Below are 19488 nucleotides of genomic sequence, written 5' to 3' on the forward strand. Positions count from 1 at the left end.
AACATTTTACAATTTGTAAATGAAGATATTCAAGACTCCAAAGCAACAATAAGCAAAAAAGGAGAAAAACGAATTTTCCACAAGATCAACATGAACATCTAAAAGACATTGAGATTAAAATAATGAAATAAAAGTTTTGAAGAAAAAATTGGAAAGAGAATAATTAGCTTATAAAGAGAAAAGTATAAAATCTTATCCAAGAAATGGACTCTGAAAATTACAATGGACCAATCAAAAATCAGTGGCTCAGGGGCGGCTAGGTGGCACAGTGGAGGGGCAGCTAGGTGGCACAATGGATAGAGCACCGGCCTTGGAGTCAGGAATACCTGGGTTCAACTCTGACCTCAGACACTTAATAATAATTACCTAGCTGTGTGGCCTTGGGCAAGCCACTTAACCCCATTTGCCTTGCAAAAAAAAAAAAAACCTAAATAAAAATAATCAATGGCTCCATGAAACAAAAAGAAATATTAGAAAAATTGAAAAATAATAGAGTAAAATATAGATAATGAAAATTTGTTCATCCCATAAGTGCACAAAAAGTCAGCCAGAAGTCCATAGGCAATAGGTAAAAGGTTTGTTCCAGAAAAGCAAATACCAGAGTGACTAGAAATATGTCTTATGTAGCCTTAGATTCTGTGTCTGGAAATAGTAAGGTTGGTGAGAACCAAGTTCAAAGTAAAAATAGAACAACAAATTAGTTCCTGAAAGGAAGACCCCATGAAAATGTCCCTGGACCATAATATCCAAAATCCAGAATTCATATGTCAACAAATAAGATTGCAATAATTCAAAAAAATGCCATTTAAGTATTACCAAATGGCAATCACATATCACCCAAGATACAAATTTCTACTACTAGGAAAAAAGGAAATCTTTCAATGCAATGCTCCAAAACATTTGCAGTTATTGGAAAAAGATTAATATAATAACAATTTAGTTTCTAGTCTGCCAAAGACATTATCAAACCATTTCTAACTTGGAGAGAGAGAGAAATAGCTAACCTGGCAGAATCTTCCATGTCTTCTAACATGAATCTTGTCCTAACACAATTTGAGGCAACATTTAAGGAAAATGGAAAACATTATTGTATATTTTAAAGAGAAATGTTCCAAAATAGTGTCCAGTTTCTTTCTGAATTACTTCCCCTAAAGTGTTCCTTCCTGTATTTCCAAAAATAATAGATATGAACTTGAATTAGGTCATAACATTACAAGTTGTGGGACACAATCAACTTATCTGAGAAGTGTTATATTTGATGATTTTTCTTGTATCATTTCAAAGGAAAGTCCTCACTTTAGCTCTTCCCACTCTCCTGAGTAGAAAAGTCTAGAAAGAATTTTAGGGTAGTGATTTGATATTATTACTTCTAGAGAAGTCAAAATGTCAAAAAAAAAGTGCTTCCATATAACTTGAAGCATAACTTCAATTGAAAAAATGAGTCTAATCCTGCTGGGAGTGAGGGAAAAAGAGGGATAATCCTTTAATGAAATAGAGTACTTTCTGATGAAAAAAAAAAAAGTCGAATTTTGAAATACAAAGTCCAAAGTTCAGAAAACCTAGAAAAGTAATTTTATTTGAGCACTTGGATAGAACTATATTATCTGCCATAATTGAGGTGTATAAAAAGTGTATACCAAAATGGAAGAATAGGTGAGAAAAGAGGGCATCAGTTGAGTCTCATTCTTTTTAAAATTTTTTTTATTTAAGGAAAAGGATTTAAGTGACTTGCCCAAGTAACTCAGCTAGGCAATTATTAAGTGTCTGAGGTCAGATTTGAACCCAGGTCTTCCTGACTCCAGGGATGGTGCTCTATCCACTGCACCACCTAGATGCTCCCTTTAAATCTCATTCTTAAATGAAACAGGCAAAACTGTTCATACATGCACACAGTTTAGTAAGGAAACATCAAAATCAATAGGAAAACAAGGAGAAATGGGAGACTTAATCAGGAGAATAATATAGGAAAGGCATAGCTATAAGCAAAGTAAAATTTGATATCCTGAAGCAGAGATTAAAAGGAGGAAGAAATTAAATTTTAAAAATCTAGAGTTTAAAGGTTTTCCTCAAATGACTTCTTGTAGAGTGGGAGAATGATGAAAAAGTGTGCATATGATTAAAAAAACATAAGAAACAACAATAAAGATGATTTCTTAGAAATCTGTACAGTATGAACTAATGCAGAATGAAATGAGCAGAACTAGGAGGAAACTTTTTTCATGTATAGTATCATGGTAAAGAAAAAATAACTTTGAAAGATTTAACTCTAATCAGTACAATGACTAAGCCTATATCCAGATAAGCAAACATTTTGAAAATGCACCGAAGACAATGCTATTCTCTCAAAATAACATATCAATAAGCAGTAGAATATTGAAAATATTGTATAGAAGGTATTGTAAAGTTGTTTCACTTGTGTCTGACTCTTTATAACCCTATTTGAGATTTTCTTGGACAAGTTATTGGAGTAGTTTTCTATTTCCTTCTCCAATTCATTTTATAGATGATGAAACTGAGGGAAATAGGTTTAAATGACATGCCCAGGTCACATAGTAAGTGTCTGAGGACAGATATGAAGTTAGGAAAATTAGTCATCCTGACTTAAGACCTGGTACTCTATCATCTGTGTTATTCAGTTGCCTAGATTGTTTTACTTAATAAAAAAGAAAAAATTTAGGTTTAATTTTATACAAAATCTTTTATGTTCTGTTGTGTACATATAAATGCCCTTTCTTGAAGCATATATTCAGAATTTTTTATAAAAGCCATTTTTATAAAACAAAAGTACTGTATTTAGAATCAGGAAGATGTGGGTTAATATTTTAACCCTGATATTCACTAGGTATCTGACCTGGGAAAGTTCTTTAATTTATCAATGCCTTAGGTAATGTTTTAGAATGTGGGTACTAATTTATATATCTGCTAAAATGCTATTTAGCTCCCATCTCTAAAATTTCCCTCCATAAGGTATTTAAGACAATGAATAAAACAGAACAAGAAACCATTATTTCAATTGAATCATCCCTTATAAGGTGATTTAATTCATGTAGTAAGGGTAGGGTTGAATATTTGATTCAAATGAAAGCAAAGATTACAAAGAATAATGAGCCCTAAAATCACGAGAAAATTTGAGAAATTTAAGAGAGGGCGGACTGTTGAGAACTAGTGTGTTGCAAAATAATATGTCCTCAAAGTGAATGTAAATCAAGGAGGCAATTCTGTTTTGGGAGATTTTGTGGAAAGAACCATTAGGGCAAGTCATTTATTCCCATCAAAATACCATTGATATAAAAAGGAATTAGGGTGTTATTATGAATAATCGAGATTTTATTTGATATATATGGAGCAAAAACTACCTTTTGTTTCTAATTTTTATAAGAACTAGGCAAGTATTTTTCACATTATTGCTGAAAGATTTACCATGCCACTAAACTGAACATAATATTTCAACTAAGAGCTATTGATTAATATTTCTAAAGTTGCATATTTTAAAACTCAGTGGTTCTAGTGCTCATAGTTTGACCTGTGACCTTATTTGCAAAAACTCATTTTGGGGCCAGTTGGATACCATTCAGATTTTTATTTGGTGAGGGCAATTTTCCAGATATGGCTGAGAGCATTCATAGTGGAATAGTGAAGATGGGCTCTAAGAAGAAAGAAAGAAAGAAAGAAAGAAAGAAAGAAAGAAATGTTGGAATTCAGTCTCATTGCTTCTTTGTCTTTACAATTTTTTTCTCCACCTTCTGAAACTTGATTTTCTATCCTTTTGCTAACCAGTGGTTTGTAATAACTTTTAGGAAGAAAGTGGATTTAGAGTTCTAAAATCCAAAGTCATTAACACCTTACTGTGAATGAGTTCAATTAATTGCTCCTCCTAGGAACATTTAATTTTAAAAAATGAACCATAGGAAAAGGAACCTAAAAAACTAAATCTCTGTGAAATTTCAGAAACCTTCAAAGTTATGTGGGAGAGATATTTCCAAGATGTCAGCCATTTCTATACAATGAAAGCCAATTGAATTAATATACAGTTGGTACACCATTTAGGTATCTTCTCAATGTTGTCTTCCACCCTGATTTTTTCTCTCTTGAAAGCCCCAGTTACCTTCAAAAAACCCACATGCTACCTTATCCAACAGGTATTACCTGTTCCATCTATTTATTAGTTTAAATTCAAGCACATAGTATATTCACACTAGGACAATGTAAAGTCCTATATAGCAGGACTTGTTTCACTTTTATATTTGTATCTCCAGAGATTAGCATTGGCTTTTACTTGGTACTTAATAGATTCTAGTTGATTGATGGAATGCCTATTAAAAGAGGAGATAAGGCTATTGTGAAAAATTTGGTTCATTAAAAAAACACAACAAAAACAAAACATAGTCTAGGACAATGTGACTCATTTTTTTTGAGTCCATAAAGCACAAAATGGAGATATGACAATTGTCTCGTTAATTGGATCTTTCTTGATAATGGTATCAAATCTTAAAACACTTTTTTTGGTTGGGGGAGGGAAGTCATTTTCTCATTTAATTGGTTTAGTAAGTCTACAATTATCAAATTAAATGAAAACAGCATAGGCCCACACATCAGGGAGTACTTCAACACCTTTTTAGGACCTTATAAATCATGTGATAGAGTTGCTATTCAATCAATTATGCCTAAAGCCAACCTTGGTCAAAATGGTTTGCAATATCATAGAGGTGACAATCTCTGGGCAATTTTATTTTTATCTTCTTTGTAAGATGCTATTTCAGCTTTTCAAAAATTCAATAATGTAAGTAATAATCAGCAACTAAGAGACTCTCAGTTTTTCAAAAAAGTTTGAGATAAATGTGCTTATAAGATTTAGTGCTTGATTATTCTACAGGAATGTTCAGTATAAGAGAGTTTTAGAAAAATGTACACTTTGGGTTTGGTACCCAAAATTTGGTACTCAAAGAAAAACTCTTGATCCTTTCAATCATATTATCATCTAATATTGATGAATTTTTTTAAACTTAAAATTATGAAGGGAATCCTCAGTACCACCTTGTTTTAATTCATAGTAAAAAGGAAATACAACAAATATGAAAAAACCGAGAAAATTACCTGACCGTCCATCCCTCTGAAAGTCCACGTGATACCATTCTCCATCATTCACCTTCTTTTGCAAAGCTTTAATTTTGATAGTACCTGATCCCATATCCAACAAGAGGTAGAGATGACCATCCAGCATTTCAATAGCAAAGAAGTCAACCTTTACCATTTGGGGGTTTTTGGCATCTTTTTGGTGTCTTGGCTTGCCATGGCTAAAGAGAATAAGTCCATTAGGTTCTGTGGTACGGAAGTCAAATGATATGGAGCCTGTTTTCTTGGCATTCCACTTTGGAAGGGAGATGAAAGACTCTGGTGTTTCAAAGGTGATTGGGTCCAATGTTGCAACATTCTCACATTTAAATGCCACTACTCCATGTATCTTCATTTTAGGATCTCCTTGTTTGGCAAGCCGAGATAATTCCAGCCTAACGTCATTATTTTTATATACAACCTGTAAGTAAAGGATAGGCATAAGAAAGAGTTTTCAGTCATACCATTTGACATTCATTAGATGAGTGAAATGTTTTTTTTTACAGTTAACCCTTCCTGAGGGTTAGTTAGTTTACAGGGATAAGAATCAACCTCTCTATTGGTGAAATTCTAGATCCTTCTGGATCTGGAGTTAGAAATATTCTGAATGTATTTGATATAGCTTCATGGTATAGATTCATGATATTTGAATAAAATTACTGTCTCAATCCATTCAATACTAACTGTATCCACTTAACTTAATGCTAATAGCATGCATGCACACAATCTAACACACATAAACACACACACACGCCCCTGGAGTTCATTTAAACAATTTGAACAAATCTGCTTATAGTCTATGCTATTGTTTTTAAATTGGTATTACAGCCTTTATTGTTCAAAACCCTTCTTTTTATATTCCATTCTGCAGATTTTATTATAATTTTCTATTCCCTTAACCACTCCTTCTCAAGATTTTTCTTCACTTACAAGTGTTTAACTTATACAATTTTGGTCCCAAAAATATTAAGGTCAGATACTCCCAAAAATCATTCCCTTAAAAAGCTAGTGCTTTACTAAGTACAATGAGGATGTTAGATTTGTAACAAAATCACATTGGAAAAGTAATATTGAAATAGCAAATAGCTTGGATTTTCTGAGAAACATTGTAACATTATATCAATGATGCAAAACACTAGGTGGAATTTTTTTGCATTAATATCTGCTTGAATAGTGTTAGATAAATCAATGAAAGCTCCCTGTAAATCCAATCAACCTGTGTCGCAGGTGTTCCACATCATATTCAATTTACACAAATATCAGACAAAATCTGCTCTGTACTGCTAGTTTTTCAAATCACTAAATCTCAGCTTATCATCACTAAGGGTGGTACATTTCAGGATGATGGCATCCTGTGTTTTCATGACTTACACTCCAAATAAAACAATGCCTATCTATTGTCCTATGCAAAGCTGTTCTCAGACTCCAATTATAATTAAGCAAAAACATTATTAGGCAAAATAGAGATCAACCTTCTTCCTCAGATTTCTCAAAATAGCTGTAAGGAAGTCTTTTTTTGCTAAGGAACTTTTGAGGTCATTTAGTCAGCATTCGATAATTTTGAAAATGAAAAAATTTGGTATCAGAGAAGGGAGGGGAAGTAATTTGCTCGATGTCAAACCAGTAATAAATGGAAGAACAGGAATTTGAATGCAGCCCTTGACTATAAATCAAATAATTTTTCACTTCTAGTAAAGACCTGACAGGACTTCAATTTGCAACCAATATTTCTGATTGTCTCATAAAAGAAACCTTCCTAGTCTCATCACTGAAGATCATTATATGAATCATATCCTTCAATAAACCATATACTCCTAACAGTTTCTAGAGAAAAAAAATAATATCATAAGCCTGGTGTGAGGGATTTCATTTAGGTAAATTTCCTTTCAAGAGAAAAGAAATCTTAAATAACAAAAAAAAATTCTACTTATGGTATTTCTCAGAAGACTTCACTGGGAAATTCAAAAGATAAAGAAGACTAACTTTAAAACTACCTTTAGATCAAATTTCTCTAGAGGATTTCAGATTACTTCCAAGAAGGTACTCTTGCTGCCTCACTATGACAAAGACCAAGGTTTATAACTATCACTCTCACTCATTCTTCACATAGCTGCCAAAGTAATTTTCCTGAAGTTCAAGTTATAGCATGGAGCCCTTCACAGTAAATTTCACTGACTTCCCATTACTTCTAGGAGAAAATACAAACTCCTCTGGTATTCAAAGTTTTACAAAAGCTTGTGGTTGCTTATCTTTCCAGTCTTCTTACACATAACTATTCCACATACTCCATCATTCAGGCATATTAAACTACTTACTATTCCTACTACCTGAAAGTCTATTTCTCACCTCCTTTGTCTATTCCAAATTTCTAGTATACTCTTCCTCCTAACTTCTATTTCTTAAAATTGATGACGTCCTTTAGCACTGTATTCAAATGGTACCTTCTGCAAGAGGCCTTTTATGGATTACTAGTGCCTTTTCCTTGAAAGTTACCTTCCATCTACTCTGTATGTATCTTAAACATACCTTTTATGTACATATGGTCTCAACTATTTGAATCTAAGTTCTTGAATTCAGAATATATATCTATATCTATATCTATATCTATATCTATATCTATATCTATATCTATATCTATATCTATATCTATATCTATATCTATATCTATATCTTCATTTTTCTTTGGATTCTTAGTACTTAGCACAGTGTCGGTCATAGTAAATGCTTAATAAATATTAATTAATTAATTTATAGTGATTAAAACCAGAATACTGTCAAATGGCAATTCCTATCAAAATAGAGATACTTTGATTATGGTCTGTTTAGTGAATTGCATTCCTGTAATCCCAGGACCAACCCACTTAATTTGGGAGGGCTTTTATTTACAAGCCCTCTTGGCTACAAAATGATACTTTTTTCGTCAGATGATCTCTCAAAGAGCATATACTTAGAGTGCTTCAGAGATCTATATTGTAAAGGGTAAATTTGCATGGATGAAAAGACAGATTGCTGGAGTATTTTTAACCCAAATAATATTCACTGCTTCGAGTTACATGATCTTTTCATAGAAATGAATATATGGAATTGTCCTTAGGGCTTTTAGGAAATATAGCTGATGTTTCTCATTTAAAAATAACTCTATCTATATAAATGATGATATTCTTTTGCCATGGCCTGAACCCCCCACCCTCATCCAAGAAATCTGCAATAAAACATAGCAGGAAAATACCTTCTAGAATCTACTAAGACAACTGAAATCAGCTACATTAAGAAAATAGGAATTTTGTTGGGAGGTTGGAGAGAAAAACACTTTGGGTGGGCGAACTGAGTTGACTTTTAGAGGGTGCAAAGAAAATATAGTGGGCATCTAAGTCATGACTACATATAAACTTGGTGATTTATAAAAAGTACTAAAAGGAAGGTACCAAAGGGGAAAAAAACCTTTTTCCTATTTCTAAATTTTACCAAAGGCCAGTCCTTTATATTTTTAATTATTTTTTGCACATTACTAAAATATTCTTGTTCAAGAGTAATCATAATACCCCCTCTCCCACAAAAATATAAAACCTCATGAGAAATAAAGTAAAAGAAAGAGAAAAAAATTTGTTCCAGTCTGTGTTCTGATACCATCAACTCTGTCTTAGGTGGATCATATTCTTTATCATAAGTCCACCATGGTAGTTACTTCCATATTTTTCCACAGTTGCTGTTGCTGATTGTAATTTCCTCCATCCATTCCTCCCCGCCCCCAGCATCTATTATATTTTCTTTCTCCTTTCACTCTGTCCCTCTTCAAAAACGTGCTGTGGGGAAACCCAGTGGCATAGCAGACAGAGCACTGACCCTGGGGTCAAGAGGCCCCAAGTGCACAACCCACCCCAGAGACAAAGCAACCACCCAGCCCCATGGTCCTGGCCCAATCCCAGAACATTGCAAAAAGTGAAAAAGAAAATCTGACTATCCTCTCCTGTGAGCTACCCTCTCCTCTATCCACCCACATCTCCCCTCCCTTCCCCCATCCCTCTTCTCACCTTTGTCTTTTAGATGTATATGCTCTATTAAATGTATATGCTGTTTCCTCTCTGAGCCATTTCCAATGAGAATGAAGGCTCACTCATGTCCATCGCCTCCACCCCTTCCATACCATTGAAAAAGCTACATGAAATATCTTTTATATGAAATATCTTAGCCTATTCTACCTCTCCTTTCTCTTACTCCCAGTACATATTTCCCTTTCCCCCAGTGACTCCATTTTTATCTTATAGTATATTTTCAAATTCATCTCTGTCTTGTACTTCATCTATAAAACTTCCTTCTACCTGCTCTATCAAATGGGAAGATTCATGAGTATTATCAGTATCATCTTTTCATGCAGGAATACAAGCAATTCATCATCATTAAGTTCCTCATAATTTGCCCTTTTCCTCCTCTCTCTATGCATCACCTGAATCCTGTACTTGGAGGTCCAACTTTCTGTTCAGCTCTGGTCATTTCAACATTTTTTTTGGATCTGCTCAACTAAACTGTTGGACTTTGTTTTCATGTTTTTCCTGTATATCTCTCTTATTTCTTTTCCCAGTTTTTCTTTTATCTCCCTTACTTGATTTGATTTTCAAAGTCTTTTTTTGAGCTCTGCAATAGCCTGAGCCCAACTTCTATATTACTTGGAGTCTTTAGATGCAGAAGCTTTGACTTTCTCATCTTCAGATTAAGTATTTTGGTTCTTCAAGGGACCACAGTAATTGTCTATGGTCAGGTTCTTTTTTTTATTCTGTTTACTCATTTTCCCAGCCTGTACCTGGTTTTTTTGGGGGGGGTGCTTCCTGAGCTTTTGAGTATTATTGAGACACTCCCACAAGGATCTCAATGTGTGAAGCTCTGACTGCTCTCCTGGTCTGTGAATAATTACAAGCTCACCCCCTCTGCCATGGGGCTGTGTGAGGGCAGGGGGGAGTACCTGCTCTATAGGGGGTCCTAGATTGTGACCAGGGTCTGAATGTGGTCAGAGCCCCAGAGTCCTGTTCCAGGGACAGAGGGCAGACCTCGGCAGTCTCCCTCCAATCCCTTACTTTCTTTGGGCTGAGCACTCAGGGTGGAGCTGCTTGGAGGCTCCTGCTGGGTAACTCCATGGGCTTGCTTCCATTTTCTGGATCTGGGCTGCTGTGGTCAGACAGACTGAGTGCTGTGACTGCACTGACGGTCTGGGTTTTGCACTTGTTCTGGCAGAGGTCTCTCTGCTCATCTTCCAGTTGTGCTTGGTGTTCCCTGGGGTGCAGATCAGGAAACTACTTCTGCTACTGGGAGCTGTGGCATGGGTCATAGTTTCAAGGACCTAGAATTTAGGCTAGTTTTATGATATTAATGGTTCACTATGTGTGTGAAGTAGACTCTTGTGGTCTAGTTTAGAAACTGATTTCCCTCTTACAACTTTCTTTCCCAAGAGACATAGACATGCATTGTAATTTCTGAACTACCAAGTTGACAATGAACATTGGAGACAACTCATTGCTAAAATGGGGGACTGTCAGTATCTTGAAAATTTTCTCACTTGAAAGTTTCCTTGACATTTATCTAATTCACTCCTATAGTGACAAGCAGGAGGGACTGAACTAAGTTATCAGAGGACAGACATTTTCCTAGAAGGCTGTCGTAGTTGAGCACCATAATTCCTCTTATTTTGTCTCTCATTTTGTATTCTATCTGAAGAAATTCAAGGAGACAGGAAGCCAATTTAGGCTTAGGCTGTCATTAGTATGCTGATAGCTCTCAAATTTATACTACTACTGCCTCTGACCCAGATTTCATAATTATCTGACTTTTCCAAAGTAAGGCTGAAATTTAAAGTGAACTGATCATGGTTCAGTTAAAATAACATGGAAATGGTAGAACAAAGATTCAATAGAAGCAGACATCCTTTTTACTTCTTCCATTTGAAGTACTGAGGGTCTTAATGCAAAAAGATGACTTCTTCAGTCCCAAAGAGTCAGTTATATCTCTTTCTTTTTGTATCACCTTATTAACATTGAATTATGGTATTGAAGAAATTGATTGTGTTACCCGACCCCCTTCACAATCTGATTCTCTTCTACTTTCCTGCCATTTCATTTTACTCTATATTTAAACTGGACATCTAGGTAGGTGATACAATGGATAGAGTACTGGTCTTGGAATCAGAAGGATAGGAGTTTGAATCCAGTCTCAAACACTTGAGTCTTACTAGCAGTGTGACTTTGGGCAAGTCACTTAACCCAGACTGCCTCACATTCAGGACCATCTCCAGTCATACTGATTTATATCTGGCCACTGGATCCAGATGGCTCTGGAGGAGAAAGTGAGGTTGGTGACTTAGTACAGTACCACATCACTCACATTCAATCCATGTGCTTTTCATGGCATCACCTCCCTAATGTCATGGTCTTCTTCAAAAATGAAGGACAAGCATTATATTTCAACCAAACATATCTATTAGCTATTTCCCAAATCTGACATCCTATCTCCTTTCTCTAAGACTTTACATTAACTGAATCCCATTCCTGGAATGCACTTTCTTCATTTCCATCTTTTATATTTTCTAGTTTCTTGGAAGGTTCCTCCAAAAAAGACTCTCCTGATGACTAACCTTTCTTCAAGAATTATTCCCTTCTGAAATCACTTTGCTCTTTTGTTATGTGTGTACATATGGTATCAACACAGCAGAATGTAAGGTCTTTGAAGGCAGAGTCTACTGAGTTTTAACCTTTGTATCCCCAACATTTCATAGGATATTAAGGAACTTGTTGAATTAAAATGAAGTGATGCACATTACTATGAGATTTGGATATTGCAACACAGGCTTCTTTTCTTTTTGAGAACAATTCAAAGTACATCACACTCCTTTGATATGAGGAGATTTCCAAAAAAAGATACTAAATACACTCAACACATCCTTGTGATTAATAATAGTTAGAATGTTTCAAATAAAATTTTTATTCCCACTATAGTTTTCAGTAGTGTGGCAGTGTTTTTTTTATCATCACTAGCTTTCAAACTCAGATATAGTGAGTTATAGAAAAGTTGTATAAAAAAAGCACAAATTCTGGATTACAGTATCAGTGAAGACACTAACAAGTCATACTTAACCAAGAATCTCCACTGCAACATATCCTATAGTATTTGTATCATTTAGACATTTTTAAAAATCTTCAAAATCATGAAGACAATGTTTATCTTATAACTAACTCTTCTACTTTACCCCCCCCAAAACTCTAATTCTTTCAACCAATATTCATAAGGAAGGGTCTCAAAATCTTTCACCATCCTAATCATTCTTCTTGTGGACTCTTTAGATCTTCAATTTTCTAAATACTATCTTTTATCTTGGATATTAAGAATCTTCTGACCAAAATTTAATGTCATCTACTTTCTTGATTATATAGCATGTTTTTGAATCATCATGTTTTCAATTAAATGCTTTTTTTGTCATCTGTACAATTAAATACTCTTTTGTCAATGTAAGCCTAAGCTCTCCATACCAATTTGGACTTGTAAAGTTAAACACAATTATAAGATTTTTCATTTATGGCTACTAAAATGATCAAAATCTGCTTTATTTTTGTCAAATAGGTGGCACCTTGGATAGAACACTAGACTTAAGAGTCAAAAATATTCATCTTCCTGAGTTCAGATTTGGCCTCAGGCACTTATTAGTTGTGTGACCCTGGACAAATCACTTATCTCTGACTATCTTAGTTCTTCATCTAAAATGAGCTGGAGAAGGAAATGACAAGCCATTCTAGCATTCTTGCCAAGAAAACCCAAATGGGGTGAAGAAGAGTCAGTTATAGCTATGACTGTGAACAACAGAACATAATTAAAATTGAGATTTTTTTGTACACAGACTATATCATGAAATGTGTTAGGTATTCTCAGTATAACATTATGTGAAAATCTAAGAATTTCCATAATTTAATGGAAATCATTTGTATTTTCTCCTCTCAAAAAATAATATCCTTGAACAAGGATCATCTTTTTTTGTATTTATATCCCCAGCACTTATCACAATGATAGAAACACTGTAAGCACATAATAAATTTGTTTTTATTCATATATTCATTGTGAAAAAAAGATTGCTAGAATCAAAGCTGTAGAGATTTTTGTCTGATTAACCCATTAACTACTCTTTTGATTTTGTCATTTAATAATTTCTGAATCTTACTGCTATTCATCCATTGTCTATATAGTTATCATGAGAGACTTTTTCAAGTGTTTTTGTTGAAATCTAGGTTGCATTTTTATGACATTCAAATCTAATAATGCTCCTAAAATAAGAAAAAAAATTAGTCTGATCTGATCAACACATGCTATTCTAAATGTCTAAAAATGTTCAAGAATTTTTCCAGAAATCAAAGTCAAGCTCATTGCCTTATAACTTCTAATGCCATTCTCCTCTTAATTTTTTAGTTTTTTTCCAAGGCAATGGGGTTAAGTGGCTTGCCCAAAGCCACACAGCTAGGTAATTATTAAGTGTCTGAAGTCAGATTTGAACTCAGGTACTCCTGACACCACAGCCAGTGCTCTATCCACTGTGCCACACCCTTTCCTCTTTTTTTTGAAAATTGGAACTTTTATCTTTCTTTATTCTTATGTCATCTCTCCTTTGATTCAAGATTTTTCAGAGACTATTAATAATGAATGGTTCATCAATCATATTCAATAGATCCCTTTTAGTACCCTGGGATGTAGTTCTCCTGGGAATAATAACTGATCTCACTAAGAGGAACAGTGTCTTTACTAGTATCCTTTTACTAACTTTTGCTTCTCCATTAACTTAACTTTTTATTACTTCTTCTTCACTCTAAAGATAAATCCATTTGGTAGAGATAACAGAAACAAAATTACAGTAGAGTTCTTCTTCCTTATGTTATCTTATCTCCCTAGTTTTAATTCTCATCTTCATTGCCTGGTCCTTGGTAAAACAGTCCATTATGGGACAGTTTTCCTCTTGTATTACATAAAAGTACATTTTGACTTGGAAAATACTGGTTAGTGTCCATGATTCTTAGCCTGGAATCCAAGATTCCAAGGGTCCTTGGATGGGAAAAATACATCTTTGTTTTCACTAAGCTCTAAATGAAATTTAGCATCTCCTTAATTTATTGAAAAATAATAAGCAACAGTTAGAGTGCTAGACCTGGAGTCAGGAAGTGCTGAATTCAAATTCAACTAGACATTTAGCTGTGTGACTCTTGGCAAATTATTTAACCACTGTTTGTTTTAAATTCTTCAACTATTAAATGGGGATAAAATGACTTTCAGGTTATGTGACCAATAAGATGGAGAATTAAACATTTTCTCTGATCCTCATAACTTCTCAAACCTCTCCAAAACAGAAATTCTGCTCTAAAGATGAAGCAACTTCAGCTGTTCCCAAGTTTTAGGATATCTAGAACACAAATGAAAGGAAAATATATGGGAATAATAACAGCACTTACCCATCAGCATTTTTGTGGAGATAAAATGAGATAATACCTTTAAAGTACTTTGCAAACCTTTAAGCTTGATGTAAATTATATTATAAGAAAGCGTTTTAGGGTTTACCAGATTACTGAAAGGGTCTGTGGCAGGAAAAAAAAAAAAAGATTAAGAAGCCCTAGGTAATAGAAAGCTAGTTACAGATTACTGTTTTCTTTTTTTTTAGATTTCATTTATTATCAGGCAAACAGCCTTTGGTTAAGCCTTCCATGGAGAAAGGAGCATTGGTTAGAAATGTCTCTATGGGAGAAAAAGAACCTGTGCCCTTTGGAAGGACTAGAGACATCTGCCTGTATTTCCAAAGAAATTTCCTCAGATAACTAGCAAGATCTCTCATTCAAGCAAAGTGTAATCCTGCCAGAAGATAAATGGATAGTAAAGGAGAACTCCTCTTCCAAAAAGTTTGGCATGTTTATACTTAAAATAGCCTTTTTCTTAAGCATGAGTAGTTAAATTACATCCTTTCCCCTCCATTGTCTCTTTCTCCCTATTTACAGGTAAAGTGATTGGTTATTTTATGGACCCCTTTCTTAAATTTCCTTAGGAGCTAAATAAAACTAACAAATGATGCTTTAAAAAAAATTCCAGGTCTATAATCTTTCATCCTGTGTCATGGATGATAATGAGAGAATTTTTTATGATTTATACCTTTAGTAGCAGTCTCTGATGCAGCAAAAGCTGATGAAGAGTGGTTCTGTTTGTGAAATATGTGACAGTGAATGAGCAGAGGACTTAGGGCCAAGATATGAGGGTATGAGGTTTAATTCTAAGTTCTGACACAATTCAATTCACTGTAATACCACAAGTGTTGTACCAGGCATGGTGATTATTATCAGGGACATAAAGACAAAAATAAAATCTCCCTACCCTCAAGGAACTTACATTCTATTGAAGAGAAACAAATATAGACATTTGCAAGGTAAATAAAGCAATACTAAGAGTGAGATGAGAGTGCTAAAATTTGAACCACTTAGAATCTGGAGAGGAGAAAGGTGATATAAGAGGAAGAAGGAGTATATTATAGATCCAGAATTCAGTATGGAGGGAGAAAATGGAATATTGTATAAAAGAAAGTCAAGTAGCCCTATCAGCCTGAAAGAAGTTATGCTTATTTGGAGTGGGAGGGTTGGGGGAGGAATTGTGAAACTGGTCTAAAAAGTGAGATTTTAGCCAAACTGTCCAGGTTTTTATATGTTAAATTGAAGAGAATAAGCTTAACCTTAGTGACATCAAAGAGTTCCTAAAATTTCTTAAGTCATTTCTTGACCTGTGATTCTTGGCATCTCTGTTTACCAGCTGGGTAAAAGATATAATAGTACAAAGAAGGCAATTAGGAGGCTATTTCAATAATCAAGGTAAATTGATAAGGATTTGAACTAGGGTGGTGACTGGGTGACTGGATATATAAGGAAGAGCAAATAGGTCAGTGTAGCTTGAGCAAAAAATATGTGGGAAGAAGAATATAGGAAACATTATTGATTTCATTAATATCGGGAAATCCCAGGTAAGGAAATCCCCTCTGTTAGTATAGATTACCATGTTTTCTATAATTTATAATCTTGAGTTTCCTGTAGCAATCTTTAAGTGATTTGTCTAATGTCACAGAGAAGGATATGTCTGTGCCTAGACAAAGACAGAGAGAGTCAGTGAAAGAGATACAGAGATACAGAGAGACAGTGAGAGAGAGAGAGACAGAGAGAGAGAGAGACAGAGAGAGAGAGAGAAACAGAGACAGAGACAGAGACAGAGACAGAGAGAAAGAGACAGATCTTTCTGGCTTTGAGGCCTTGATGTCTTGTTTTGTTTAAATAAATGGAATGTTATAAACAGAAAATATCAATTTGGCTACTTTGGCTAAAATTGAATTATTATTGCATAATTCGAGATCCTAGTCAAGTCACTGTATTAATCTGAAACTTAGCTTTCACATCTAGTAATCTTGGGAATAAAAACTACTTAAACTCTCTACCTCCTAAGATCTTTGGGAGGAAAATGCTTTATTAATCAGAATTAACTGTGTCATCAGAGCTCTCAATAAATAAACTATATCAATTTCTATTATTTCCCATTTCCTCCCTCATGACTCAAATTTATTATTCTATAATCTTTATATCCAATCACAGTGTAATAGTATCTTAAAGAAGGTGATAATTATGGTCATTTAAGAACAGATTTAAGAATAAAGGAAACATACATCTTTAACTGGGGAAAATGTTACCTACTTAAGTGATATTGGATCAACTTAGAGATAGATAATTGCATTTGGAAATTGTTTCCAAGAGCTTGGCTGGACAACAGGGGAACATGAAAATTCAGCAAGTCATTGCTTATTCCATTGCTGACAGTAAGACTTGAAGCATTATATAAAGGTTCTCTGTAGGTAAGTGCTTTAGCTATAAAATATACATAACAGAGTATGGGTCCTGGGAGTTCCAGAGCCACCCATGAAATGCTTTCTGTCAGAAAGAAATTGAAATGGTGTCCGCTGATAAACTACCATTGAATGAGTTGATTTAGAGGCAACGTAAAATAATCCAGTCACAGAATCTAATCATGTTAATTCCAAATACTGTCCTCTGTTCAACAAGGGACATCACTTAGACTGTGACAGCAGTCCCCAAGTTGGATTTACAATTGAGCAACCATCTGACACCTTGAAAAAGGATGGTCTCAATGTGAGATTCATGGCTGTCATCCAAAGAAACTGGTATTTTCTGTAACAATATGTTTCTCCCGGAAATAAACCAAAAGGCTTTTATATTTAGGCAAATGTTAAAATTCTAGAAAGTCACTAATTAAGGGTACTTAAATGATTTTTAAAACTATTTATGCATAAGAAGTTTGCATGTGAGATTTATTTTTCTCCAGTCTACACAGTAGTCAGGCAAAAGTTACTATGCTGAAATTCTGTGTTTCATAGGATGTTCCTTCCTCCCTCCCAAATGTAAATCTTACCTCTAGCATCTCTCTCTCTGTCTCTCCTTTCTGTCTCTTTCTCTCTCTGTCTCTCTCTTTCTCTCTTTGGCTTATAAAACAATCCCCCTAACATTTTTTAGCTTGATTATATATTACTCTGCTTCCCATAAGCTCTGGCTTAGTCAAACTGAACCTCACCTTGTTTGTCACACACATTCTCCATCTCCCTATGCCTGAAAAGCTCTCTTCCTCACATTCACCTTTTTAATGCCCTTATTTCCTCCTTCTCAAAAACTGTCAACAACATGAAAACTTTTCTGACCTTCCATTCCAAATTCTGGTGGACTCCATGCTGTATTCTTATATATTTGTGTTTATTTTGCAATTACTTTTATTTGTCCAAGTTGTTACCTCAATAGGATGCAAAATTCTTAAGAGTAGGGACAATTTTGGGGCAGCTAGGTGTCACAGTGGATAGAGCACAAGCCCTGGAGTCAGGAGGATCTGAGCTCAAATTTGACCTCAGACACTTAATAATTACCTAGCTGTGTGGCCTTGGGCAAGTCACTTAACCCCATTGTCTTGCAAAAAAATAGTAGGGACAATTTATTTTTGTCTTTGCATTTGTAGGTCCTCCATTTATACCTGGTCCACAGTAAACACTTTATAAATGTTTGTTGATGGAATATTTTGTAAATGGAGCTATAAAGTCAATGACACATCTATGATTGTAAGTGCTAATTTACTAAAATGTTTGATATTATTTTCCTCATTTAAATTCAGCAATTTTTCCCCTTAATTACTGCTACTGATATTTTTTTTGGTGAAGATATTTGGAAATTTCTTCTAGTCTCACCTTTACTCTTCAGTGGTCTATTAATTGCTCAGCTAAAATAGGACCTTAGGATCACAGTCAGAGTTGTAAGAGGCTTTAGATGTCATCATTTTAGATGTGAGGAAACAACTGCACAGAAAGATTTAATCATTTGCCTAAAGTCACAGCTAGCAAGTGTCTGAGACAAGGGTTGGAATCCAAATGGTCATGATTTCAAGATCAGAGTGCTACCTGCCTTACTGCATTGCTTCTCAAGATTCTTCCTGCCAAAAAATGAGTAATGGGTTACATTATTTTGCTACAACCAGGATGAATCACAACACTGGGATAAAGGAAGAAATGCATTTTTATATGATATTAATAGTATCTGTCCTTAATGCACTATATTATTATTATTTTCAGATTTATCCCCAATTTACATGAATGATCAGAAATATAAAAAGGCTAGGATGAGGATGAGTCTTTACCTTAGTAGAGAAAAACTCACCATTGCCAGAAATTTGACTCCCTGATAATACATTATATACATATGTGCATATTCATACATGTGTGTATACATATATATTTGACCAAATTTTCTCATGATATGACTCAATTAAAAATAATTTCAAAATTAAAAAAAAATTCTATGTATCATTTGCAATCTCTTACCCATTTGCCTCCTAATCATTATCACTTATATTATATGGATTGAGAGCATATTTTATCCTTCATGGACATTTTATGGCTTAGCAACACTCAATATGAAATTTTACTTACAAAATATAATGCACTTATTCTTATTCTGAAAAAGCAATTTTCTCAACAGAGTCACATGCAATCTCTGAGGAGATTTCTCTATGTGTTGTTCACAGATAGCAGCATTACTTGAAACAGAGAAGCAAAGTACCCTTAGAGAGATAGCATTCCTATCTATGTCTATCTGAACTCATCTTCCTTTGAACTGTGCATGACAGTAGCTTTGGGTCAACAATATACAGAATCATAGAGAAAAAAAGATAACTCAGACTTCATGCAAGTGACAAATACCATTTCATAAGTCAAATTGAAAAGTCTGAAACTTCGATCTTTTATTTGGTAATTTCTATTGTGTAATAATGTCCCCAGTCTTTATA

At 34.4% G+C, this 19488-nt stretch overlaps 1 protein-coding gene across 23 annotated transcripts in view; it reads right to left on the bottom strand.

Moving 5' to 3' along the window:
* Positions 1–19488, bottom strand: part of NRXN1 (neurexin 1) — a 1421526-nt gene that overhangs the window by 803394 nt on the left and 598644 nt on the right. For all 23 annotated transcript variants that reach the window (XM_074205787.1, XM_074205768.1, XM_074205895.1 and 20 more), the window contains one exon: positions 5095–5533. In XM_074205787.1, the coding sequence (XP_074061888.1) occupies positions 5095–5533 (439 nt within the window). The remainder of the gene's footprint in view (positions 1–5094; positions 5534–19488) is intronic.

Source organism: Macrotis lagotis, chromosome 1, assembly GCF_037893015.1.
Source record: "Macrotis lagotis isolate mMagLag1 chromosome 1, bilby.v1.9.chrom.fasta, whole genome shotgun sequence".
Lineage (NCBI taxonomy): Eukaryota > Metazoa > Chordata > Mammalia > Peramelemorphia > Peramelidae > Macrotis > Macrotis lagotis.